This window comes from Artemia franciscana, chromosome 1 (assembly GCF_032884065.1).
Source record: "Artemia franciscana chromosome 1, ASM3288406v1, whole genome shotgun sequence".
NCBI classification, from domain to species: domain Eukaryota; kingdom Metazoa; phylum Arthropoda; class Branchiopoda; order Anostraca; family Artemiidae; genus Artemia; species Artemia franciscana.
In genome coordinates, this window is record NC_088863.1 from 30,593,843 (window position 1) to 30,606,013 (window position 12,171).

The following is a 12,171-nucleotide window of genomic DNA, read 5'->3' on the forward strand; positions in this document are numbered from 1 at the left end:
ACCTCAAGTATTTCCTTTGATGGAGAATTCTACATAGCTTCTGCTATGCAATTATATAAATCCCACAAGACCCATAAAGGCTTCAATGTCAATAAATATCATATATAAGGATTCCCTATGCAACCTGAGACCATATACAATATTCTGGCATTCAGTTTTATTAATCAATCTTTTAATGTAATTGCTCCATCTTGAGATTTTGGATGTTTATATTTTATTCGGAAGTTGGCAGGTGGTTGTTTTACGGACATCTAAAATCCAGTTTATGTTCCATTAGTGTACTTTTATTCTGCAAAAACTCTCACTATCGAACCCTGCCTGTGTTTCTTATAGGGCAAGACTAGTCATGTTTCTTTTGTTTGTAAGTACTAGTGACATCGACTCTGAACTGGAACGCAAATATTCAGGGGTGTCAGCCATGAAAATCTTGGGGGTGGGTGTATTTTTCAAAATTTTAGAAAGTAGTTTTTTTTACAATTTTTCAATGAAAATACTCAAAACAGTCAAAATTAGGGGAGGGGGGCAATTGACGCTCCTGTAAATATTACTTTTTACAATGGGAGGGGGTATATGTAATACCAAAGATAAAGTTCAACTATGATTTCTTCATTGTGGAAAGGGAGGATGTTAAGATCATTCTGTACCATGTGCTGTGTTAATATTCTCTTTTTCTCATTGTGTAACTCAGCCCTACCCTTTATCGAAGGAGGTTGAATTAGGTACTGTCCCTTTTTAACTTTATGCACAGTTTTTTTTTGTATTTCATACTCATTTGTTTTCACTGTAAAAATGAAAGCAATGACTTTCATCTCTATAAAACATTCTCTAATGTAAAAATTCTATGTCAGGAATTTCTACACTCATAAAAGTTATCACAATAGAATTCTTTTAGTTTCTATATTTCAAAAGAATCTTACAAAGGTGAATATGACAAATGTAAAATGATTTATTTTAATATCACACAGGAGAAATTAAGATGATGGTAGATTTTCTAGAAATAACTACTTTCTTTTGTATAGACTTCTTCTTCAATGCTAGTGGCGATTTTACTACAATAACAATTTGTAAAAAAGCTGTATTTGATGGTAATCGGCCAACTCTCTGGACGACAGCAAGCTAAAATTAAGCTCAATGAAGAAAAGAATTTTTAGGCTGAGAATAATTCATATGGCTCCAGGCATGATATAGCTGATATTGTTCAAAGTTTTTTCTCTTGAGTTTGCAGGTATGGCATCTTCAAGTTCGTCGATATACTGTGTCAATGAAATCAAAGTTGCCATGGAACAAAGAGCTGAATCAAGTAATACACTCAAAAATCCATTTAGACGCTCTTGACTTACTGGCTCCTAAAAAGAGAGTTTAAGAAGCATATGCAAGGACATACGCAGGGGCGTCGTTTCGGGGGGGGGGGGGTTAAGGCAGTTTTCCCCTAATAATTTGGAAAAAATTATTATATAGTCTATCCTCCTTGACTATCTGGATATGGACCCCTCCCCCCCGAATAAAAATGCTGAAGCTAGACCCCTGGACATACGCAGTTTGAAATAAATATAAATGGTAAAACCACTTCTATTTTAATAAATAAGAAATCACTTGCATTCAAACGACCTACTAATAGATAGATAATTACAACGTAATCAAAGTCCTGTTTTATTTTGGATGAATCGTTTGTGATGTTAACGCAGATTAACATCACAAAAAACATCACATATTAACATATAACATCACAAATTAACATAAATACCTATAATAAAAAAAACAAAGGACATATCGTTAAAAAACAAGGTTAATATTTTGGCTATTATAATTTGTTTTGTTTTCACGGCCGCCAAAAATTTTAATTAAACCTTTTCACTTAATTTTGACTCATGCTGCAATTGTAAATTGCAAGTTGGGAAAGCAGTAAAAAATGAAATTTCACTATCTGAAAATTTTCAATACTTCCCCTCCGCTTCCGTATTTAGTTTTTAAGTTACCAAGGGTCACCTAAACTTCGACAAAAGTATGATTTGTATGGTAACGTGTTAAACTTTCTTCTCATTGAATTGGATGAAAATCATGTATATGTTTCGCATTTCGGTGACTCGTTTTGTTCAACTGATTCGAGATTTTGACAATAAAGCATCCACTCGCGAAAAGGCTGGCGATTCAAAAAACTATGGGCCACATATTGTGCTGCCTATTAGCAGAGAACCAGAAACCTCCTAGTCCTATAGACAATTCCTCTAGAAAACATCTAGCACGCCTTCTTAAACTTTTCGAAGTGCTCACAATGCAAAGGCATATTTGGCTTCTGTCATTAACGCGGCTTCTAGTATCCCAATCTTAGTTCTAAAACTTGTTCTCCCAAACTTTTCAAATGTGCTATAACATCCTGTCCCTTGGCTATTTTACCTTTTACTTAGTATTTCCACCCACATCTGTAATTGATAATTCTGTTGATGTATTTCAAGCTATTGACTTTGTCAATTTTATCGCTAGCCAAGTCAGCCTCTTGATTCTCATTAATTCTTAGTTTAAGAATTAATTTATATCTACGAGAGCTTAAACTTCCTAGCTGGTGCCACGTGTTCCCAAAGCCTTCCCATATTAGCTATGTTTCTTAGGACAAGGTTTAGGATAAGGCACAATGCTACTCGACTCCTTATTCGACACCGAACCAGCTAATAGCTTTACTTCCTATCTACACGAAGCTGTATTTATGTGTATTTACATACCTGTAACGTGTATCTACACGAAGATGTACACGAAGCCCTTGCATACCATTAATCACTTTAACGACACTAATTGAGCAACTTATCTACGCTATTGCATTTAACATATGCAAAGAACACTAGTGTCATGCAATCAAGCCTCTTCTTCTGCATACGTTGCTGCAAAATTATTTTTAATTACTTCTCGATCAGTGACCGATCTCGATCTTGGTCCCTAAATCAATAGCAGAACATTTTTACAGACATAGGTCCTAGCTCAGAGAAAAGGGGACCTCACCCACTGGAAAATTGAGAACAATTCTGTTAAATCTTCAAAGGGATATATATATATATATATATATATACTATGAACAAGGTCATATCCGGGGGTTTGAACCCCCCCCCCCTCGAAATTTGTCCGACTCGTAAAGACGTAATATAAGTAAATATAAACAAATTTTGATGTGCTTTTATTTTACTTTTGTACCCCCCCCCCAAAAAAAAACTTTTGTAACCAAATTTTTTTTCCAAAGAATCTGAAAAGTAGTGACGAAAAGTCTTAAGTCTTTTTTTTTAATAGAAAACCTTGCTTCAAGTTATTTTCTAACGAATTAGGTTGAGTAGCAGAAAACTTTGCAATTTTGATTCCTCTTGTTTTGTAAACGACTGGAAACAACCCATGCAAAATAAATGTTCTTTTCGACATTTTCTTCTTAATTGACGAACGTAGCAGTTTCTGCTAACAATTTATCATTGTTTAACATGTGTGAAAATGAAGCATTCACCAATGCTAATGTTGTTTCGAATAATCCCCGTACCTTTTCTAGTGTTGCCGTATCCTAGATGCATATAAGGCTTACAGTAAAAAATTATTAATTTTACTTAATTACAGTAAAAAAAAAAAAAAAAAACAACAAACAGAAATAAGCAGAATAAAATTATGAGTTTTTAATATTTTCTATTACTTTAATTACCTTTTCAATTACTGTTACTGACTTTTCCACTAATTGGTTAATTTTAGATAAAAGAGGACACAATTAGTGTTTTTGCTAACATTTGGTACCTTGTAAAAATCTATTAATTATTTTCTTTTAAATAATGAATTACTGAACAATATTCTTTTATAACCAAAAAACGCAAGGGTACATCGAATGAGCAGCTGATCAAAAACCTGTCCTGTCCCCCAAAAAGAAGTAAATAATGAAAAAAGAAATAAATGAGAAAAAGACCTCTTGATGCTCCTTAAGGCGTTCTCCGATACTGTTCAGTCCTTGGCCAAGCAGATTCAGATAAGCAGCTGATTCAAGAAAACTACTTCCATTAACATCAAAACTTGGGACGACTCTAAAAGTTAAGGAGGTATTTTAACGAATCAAAATCTACGCATGTCTACAAAAGACGAAGGTAGTTAAACATTCACTAAAGAAGATCTAGAACATTTAAACCCGATTTTTGTTCCAAAATTGGAGTATTAAAGTGATAAAATTTTCGCAGATATATTTATTTCACGGATTGGTGGCCTTAAAGATCGTCGCAGAACTTGAACTTGGTAATTCTCCTCTATACTTCTTATCGTCACAAAACCTTACATACATCCATGTACAGGGCATACTAACAAAACCGTAGCACAAAGAGTTCTTAACTGCTTTTTTGTCAGAGATTGTCAAACCCCTGCTAATTCAGTGGTAAACTGAATTAGCATGAATTACAATTCAGAATTCAGTTGTATACAAGACACATATTCAAACTCTTCGCAGGAGTACAAGGTACTTCGCCTATAGTAAAAAAAAAAAAAAAATCGGGAGAAGTGTTGGCATACTCGTGCCTTTTCTTCTTTTTTTGCCATGTTTTGATCAGTGTTACAGTTTCAATTTTGGGCTTTTTGCTAAATATGGCTCAAGATTTTCTCTTAACTTTCTTACTTCTTTTTAACAATTTCACGAAGCTTATGAGCTTCAAACATTTTACCGGCTACAAAACGCTTAGTTTTAGCGGGAATGAAATTCTTAATGAGCGCTTATCATTTGAACAAATAGATGAACTTTTTTTGTGGGAAGTACATTCGAATATCATCTAGGAGTCTCCATCTTTGTGTCTGCAATATTTATCACACAAACGTTTTTCACCAGTTAAACTTGAGTGTAATGCGTCAGTAATTGGCATGTGACAAACAATAGTGGCTAAATAAGGCTATTATGATAAATTTTTGTCATAATAACTCTCACATGAATAGCTAAAAGTGCTACCATACAGGGGTGGATCCATGATTTTCTTTAGGGGGTGGGGGCGCATAACAAGTCGCTTTGACAAACTTACGAACAAAGAAATACCCGAAATTTAAAGGGAACTTCGACAATTATGTGTCGCAGGTAGGTAGTGGAAATGGTCGCAAATTTAATCTAAAATCTCGTGAGGGTTAAAGTTCTAACAAGTCTGTTGAAATTAAAATGGTATAAAAATACTGATGCAAAAAATAGTAAGTTATAAAAACGCCCCAAATACTCCTTAAAAACCAATAGTTATGTCTTTGTTATCTTTGTATTTGATAGGTATGGATTGGTGATCAATCCATCTCAGGGTTTCAGGCTGTCGAGATTTCTAATTAATTTTTTTTTTAATTTGAGACGTTCAGATATTCAACTCAAACGTTTAAATCTCAATCTGTCTTTTGAGCACAAATATAAAAAGTTGAAATTTGACTCAGGTTTAGTATTAAGTAAGAGAAATGTCCTGTAAAAATTCTGACTTATGAACAACTAATCGTGAAAATATGATTGGATAGCATGTATCAAAATAAGTATGAAAATCCTCAGCGGTATATATGACAGTTTAGATAATTTTATGGACAAATATATGCAACCCCAACACAAAACATAACTATATTTTGTGACTGGTTGGTATTGAGAAAGTGAGAAATTCTGAAGTATATTGTAGTTGCAATCCGTTTCCATGGTTAACTCAACTTGTGTGAATTTTTACTTTAGTTTCAACATTTTATTAGTAGATGTTTGAAAAAAAAACCAATGCCATTCCACTGATTACAACTGAGAATTCAGAAATATCAGCTAGATAAAAAAAAAAAAAAAAAAAAAAAAACAGACATAATTATTTCCCTTTTTTTATGAACAGTTTTTCGAAAATCTATTCTTCCATTCTTCCTAAATGATTATTCCTTCCTTTGAAGCAGTATTTCGACTCATATGCTTAGTTTTAAGTATTCAGTGATTGCTTCAGTCAGCACAAACTTCTTAACACGAGTACACGTTGTAATCTTTGAGCTGACATAAGAAAAAAAAATGAGGATAGTTTGTGAAAAAATACTTTTTTTTGTGTGGAGGTAACATGCCCTCCCCCATACCCTGAGCAACCCTCCTCATATATATAATAATTTCTGTTGGTTTCAAGTTTTAATGTTGCTACTTACTTTCAGCTGAAAAAACTTGTTTTTTAATTTAATCAGTTCTTAGGACGTGTACACGTTGAAATCCATGTTGAAGTAAGAAAACAAATACGAATATTTTGTGAAAAATAAGTTTTTTTTGCATAGCTTAGTAAACTTTTTTTTTATTGTTACCATTTAAAAAAAATGTAGATATCAAAAAATGCTTAAATAAACAATATAAGCGGTTTATACTTGTGCTTTAAAGTTTGAGCAGCAAGAGAAAATGATAAGTGAGAAGATAAAAAACGGAAATATAAAGGCAAGAAGGAAAATTACGACAGACAAAATAATATCACGCAAATAACAAGCTACGATTTCATTAAGTCAAATTTAAAATTCACGAAAGGATTTTAAGCATCCAGACAATTTAAAAAGATAATTTTTTTTCACTTTTAATCATTCTTGTTTGGCTGATATGGTAGTACCCTAACATGAATCCTCCTCCATCCACAGTGTGACAATTATGTAGAAAATTGCAATGACAGATTTTACTTGTAATTTCTAATTATCACACTTGTTACTCAACCAAAGTAAATGACCCGATATTGGGCCAGAAATGCCTAATGCCCATCACAGGAAAAAATATGCAAAACCAAATGAAAAAATAAATTTTACTTATAAACAATTTAATTATTGTTCTCACCTAGTCTTTTTCCCAAATAAGGAGTTTACAGATCCCTTAGGTCTTCCACGACCCCTACTTGAAGTTCTAGCGCTAAGAGGTGGCAAAGAATCACTTTGCTTTTTCGCAAGCATCTTCCAGTACTGCAAAACAAAATTTAAGTAAGAAAACTGAAACAAATTTTATGTTAAATGAGAGTTAACAAGTGAATTAGCATAGTAAATTTTAATAAGCTAATGTTGACAACAATAGGCCTAGTAAAAAAAAAAAAGAAAAGAAGGAAGATAAGGCCATCCAATTGGTGAAAAATTGTAAAATTTCCAGTTTCCTCAACAATCCTATGATTAGACAATTATTAGCATCCTCGAACAGCAGTTTTGATACGAAGCAAGTCATTAACTTTGAGTCTAAGCTTTGGACAGAGTCGACAATTTTTTTGAGCTGGAAAAACTAAAACCATTAGATATAAATAACCAAATAATCTATGCCTGCAGGGATGGCCCGAAGCACCCAGGCTACGGGGGGGGGGGTTCCTCATTTAAACGACTCATAGAGAAGAAGTCTACCTCTGGATCGACTTCTCTCATTCTGGCAAACACTTTTGCACTCTAAATAAAATCTTTCATTTCATCCTCCGATATTCTTTTGAAAAGTTTCTTCATAGCCTTAAGCATCTCGATTGCGTCGGTGATGTTGATCTCCTCTTCTTCGAGTTTTTCTGTTGATACTCTGATCTTGTACATGATTTTTTTTCCCTAAACATGAAGCTAACGGTAAAATCGAAGTTTAGAATCCTTTTCAGAAGGCCGCTATTATGTGCTTTCGTCTTCGCATTAGTGTTCTTTATCTGTTTTGTTCCGTAAAAGGCTGAAACTATTGCTTTAAACAAACTAACCACTGCTTGTATGGTTTCATCCGTGATAAGTTTCGGAGGTTAAGGGTGTTGTCAATCGAAGAGAGTTTTTCTTAAGGGACAGCAAAATGTTTTGTAGATGAAGAGAAGAACACGTATATTTCGTCAAGGATCTTGACGAGCTCGACTATCAAAAGCGGTGATCTGCAACTATGTTCTATAACAATGTTTAGTCTGCGGGCCTGGCAGAGAATATAAGGCACACTGCGATCAAGAAGTTCAGATTTTTTTCTGCTGGGCTCCGTTAAATTGACCAGACATCGCACTTGCAGAGTCGTAAGACTGGAAAGCTAGTTTATTCAGAGGAATTCCTCTCCTTGACAATGTTCCTATTATACTTTCTGCCATAACCTGGCCGGTTTTAACATTAGGCTGACTAGGATATAATAGTCTCTTTCTAGGTGTCCCTTTCGAGTGGATATTGCGGATTAAGACTGAAAGCTTATCAGAAAGTGAAGCATTGGATGTCGTATCCGGCATAAAATTCTGAATCCTAGACTTTGTCGAGGATCATCTCCCTGACTTCTGAAGAAAGAAAGTCAATGAACTCGTTCTAGGGATTGTCCGTAAATAGATAAATTTGTATGGTCTATGTCGGGTATGAAGAGCTGTCACATATCTCATTAGAAGTTGAACAATTTGAACAAAGTTGTCGTTTTTTCTTCGGTTCTCCTAAAGCCAATGTCCAGTCTCGCTAGGGTCCTTGCAAGGTTCAAAAGGTTTTTCGAAATTTTTCTGTTTGTCTCTTAACCTTTTGCTTGCTGCAAAACCTTAGTTTTAGAGCTATTATGTGACTCGGAAGAGAAATGACTTGCCAGTTTTCCCTTCTTCACCTTTACTTTGCACTTCATTTTGTGCCATTGCCACGCACTGTCTTCCACCCAAGCTTTTTCGGATTGGTCCCTCCTGGGACCACTAGAGAAAACAAAACACACGAACCAGAAGGCAGTAGCTTTCTCGATATTGTATTCTAAGAACTGGTAATCCTCATACCATCCCGGATAAAAATGCCACTGTTTCATTTCTTACATTGAAGGATCATCAGGGAATACCATCAGTTTTGATTGATTAGGGCCACATGAAGTAGGCTACTTCCTTTGGTTTTCGCTAAAGATTAGACCCCTGTGAACAATACTTTCAAAATCGTCACAGCAACTTTCGACAACAACTCTACTAATTGTTGAATTATGAACAAGTTCTTCAGTGCAATTGAATGCTAACTCTTTACATAGGTCAAACGCAGAAGATGATTTAGATTGTATTTTTATCCAGATATCTTTTGAATTCACCGTAAAATTTCCCTGGACAATTTTAAGAGTGTCATTGGAACCAACAACTAATGACACAATATATTCTAGCTTGGTAACACATGTAACAAAATACTTTGTTTGGTCTTTGATTGGATACATCTTGCCCCATATTTGACTCCTTCTCATCATTTGCGTTGACCGATGGCGTGACATCAAAAAATTACCATAAAGAGGCGGAGGCTCACATGTGGAATAATTCCTTATCTAATTCCTGATCGTTATAAGTTTAACGTTGCTCATTAATTTCGGCCCAGGCAAACAATGACCTCTCGACTTGAATGAGGTATCTTATCGTCTTTAAAAGTACTCCTATCCTGGGGGAAAAGATTCTGTAGAAAAAGCACATCCAAATCTTGCTTGTCCTTCTCAAGCATTGTATCCGTTTCACCCTCGTATTTTAATCGAGTTTTTTTTTTCACTGTCCTGTATACACTTGCTTTGAAAGGGTCTCATGGGGGTTCCTTTTCTTTGAATTTTAATTACTTTTCAATTGTGTTAAAAAAATGTCCTACCTTCTTTTCCACTCGCAGTCCAAGTTTGACCTACATTTGATGCATGTAACCTTGTCTATTGCTTTTGGTTTGTTCATATTATCTAGTCAGGCTTCAGTTGAAGTTTCCCAAAATACTGAACCATCAGATAGAAATAAATCATATACCAGCATAAATAGATTTTTAAGGCGAATTGATAAGCTACCAGTCCAGCCCCTTTAAGCTGGTTTAATTTAAACGACTTCGCTTAAACCCGGAATTATAGTCTGAAAATCACAAGTCTTTTCAGGAGAATGGAAATACAACTTGGACTGTCTCTGACTGAATTGAGCACCTGGGAACTGCATGAGGCCAAAATAAACGACTTATATGACTTCAAAAAAAGTAGGGGCTAGATCTGAACGACCAGACAAAAACAAATCATATGCGAGCATAAGCAGGTTTTGAAGGCGAGAGTTGCTACCAATCCCTTTAAACCTGATTTAATTTGAACGACTCTACAAAAAGCAAAATTAAAAATCAATAAAATTAAGCGATAAAATAAAATGAATCCATGGTTGAAGGTGAGTGTTGTCAAAACCAGTCATTCCTTTACTAAAAAGTTTGAAAATGCAAAAGTCTTTCCAGGAGAAAGAAAATACAGCTTAGACTGCCTCGGTATTTACAACCTGGGACCTTAATGAGGCCAAATAAATAACTAACATGACTTTGCAAAAACCAGGGGGGAGTAACCCCCCCCCCCTTCGAACCGCTCCTGCATGCCAGAGAATTGCAGCTACAACACTGCTAGTTGTATACTGCTAGTTGTATACAACAACTAGCACACTGCACCACTGCTAGAACTACTAGCACTACTACAACACTGCTAATTGTACTGCTAGTTGTCAATTGCAGCTACAACACTGCTAGTTTTTGTTTTCGTAGTGTAACATTGTCAGTGCTATAGTTTGCCACCAAGCATGTGCACTGGTTTGTCATATCTATTTATGTAATTGTTGCAAATAAAAATTATCTATCTACCTATCTATCTAAACACCTGATTTGGACTTGTCGATATAAATACAAACATCAATACAAAAGTTTGTTTGAAAATGATTTTAATGGAAGTCAGAAAGTCGGCTGCGGAACGATAAACGACAAATTTGGGAAATTTGCATTCTCATTGGAAATGTATTAGTTCTATTGAAGAATCCCAACGAGAGAGAGAGAGAGAGAGAGAGAGAGAGAGAGAGAGAGAGAGAGAGAGAGAGAGAGAGAGAGAGAGAGAGAGAGAGAGAGAGAGAGAGAGAGAGAGAGAGAGAGAGGAGAGAGAGAGACAGAGAGAGAGGAGAGAGAGAGAGAGAGAGAGAGAGAGAGAGAGGAGAGAGAGAGAGAGAGAGAGAGAGAGAGAGAGGAGAGAGAGAGAGAGAGAGAGAGAGAGAGAGAGAGAGAGAGAGAGAGAGAGAGAGGAGAGAGAGAGAGATGAGAGAGAGAGAGAGAGAGAGAGAGAGAGAGAGAGAGAGAGAGAGAGAGAGAGAAGAGAGAGAGAGAGAGAGAGAGAGAGAGAGAGAGAGAGAGAGAGAGAGAGAGAGAGAGAGAGAGAGAGAGAGAGAGTGGAGAGAGAGAGGAGAGGAGAGGAGAGAGAGAGAGAGAGAGAGAGAGAGAGAGAGAGAGAGAGAGAGAGAGAGAGAGAGAGAGAGAGAGAGAGAGAGGAGAGAGAGAGGAGGAGAGAGGAGAGAGAGAGAGAGAGGAGAGAGAGAGAGGAGAGAGAGAGAGAGAGAGGGAGAGAGAGAGAGAGGAGAGAGAGAGAGAGAGAGAGAGAGAGAGAGAGAGAGAGAGAGAGGAGAGAGAGAGAGAGAGAGAGAGAGAGAGAGAGAGAGAGAGAGAGAGAGAGAGAGAGAGAGAGAGAGAGAGAGAGAGAGAGAGAGAGAGAGAGAGAGAGAGCTACAGCGATAAGCCATCTCTCTGGGACAACCTTGGTTTACTAGTTTAAAAAGTAAAAGTTAAAGAGGTTCCAACGTATTAAAGCAATGTGTGACAAGCGTCTCCATGAATCGTCATTAGGAAGAAAATAAGCAGAATCTACTCGGTATGGAAATAGACAGTACGTGCGTAAGGGAGGTAGGGGTATACTGCTACTAGGCCTTAGCCAATAACATAAATCCTTTTCAACTAAACTCTCACAAATTGATTTTTGTTTGATGTAATGTCCAGTGCAGACCTTAAATTAACTTAATGCATAGTGCTGGAGGAGTCTAATGAATAGTAGAGTCCTGTTATTCTGCAACGTTACCGAAAAACTAATTCGTCGAATAGTTACTATGTACGAAGAGACGAAATGCTGCATTAGAACCTCTAACCGTAACACGCGCCACTTGAAGACTGTAACGGGCTTCAAGCAAGGTTGTTCTCTGTCACTTCTTTTCTTCGTCGTAGTTGACGGCTACTTTTTTAGACTAATAGATAGACATGGAATCTGAGTTTTATTCAAGCTTTATCAGGAGGTCGACTGCGCCAACAATATAGGCCCATAGAAGCCAAGAAGCAGAAGTTTAAGAGATTCCTGAACAAACACGCGAAGGAAGTTGAACAGTTCAGACTATAAATCAGCGCTCTAAAGAGTAAAGCTATGTCAATTGGCAGTTCCTCCATAGGACCCTATCTAGGAGGTGAAGACATTCAACAAGTTACAGACTTCAGGTAACTAGAAAGTACAATGGG

General features: G+C 36.1%; 1 protein-coding gene across 2 annotated transcripts in view; it reads right to left on the reverse strand.

Moving 5' to 3' along the window:
- Nucleotides 1–883: 883 nt before the first annotated feature.
- Nucleotides 884–12,171, reverse strand: part of LOC136028432 (transcription factor SOX-6-like) — a 60,430-nt gene continuing 49,142 nt past the window's right edge. For both annotated transcript variants that reach the window (XM_065706283.1, XM_065706278.1), the window contains 3 exons: nucleotides 6,779–6,900; nucleotides 3,923–4,037; nucleotides 884–1,346 (listed from right to left, as the gene is read on the reverse strand). In XM_065706283.1, the coding sequence (XP_065562355.1) occupies nucleotides 1,164–1,346; nucleotides 3,923–4,037; nucleotides 6,779–6,900 (420 nt within the window). In that variant the 3' untranslated portion in view covers nucleotides 884–1,163. The remainder of the gene's footprint in view (nucleotides 1,347–3,922; nucleotides 4,038–6,778; nucleotides 6,901–12,171) is intronic.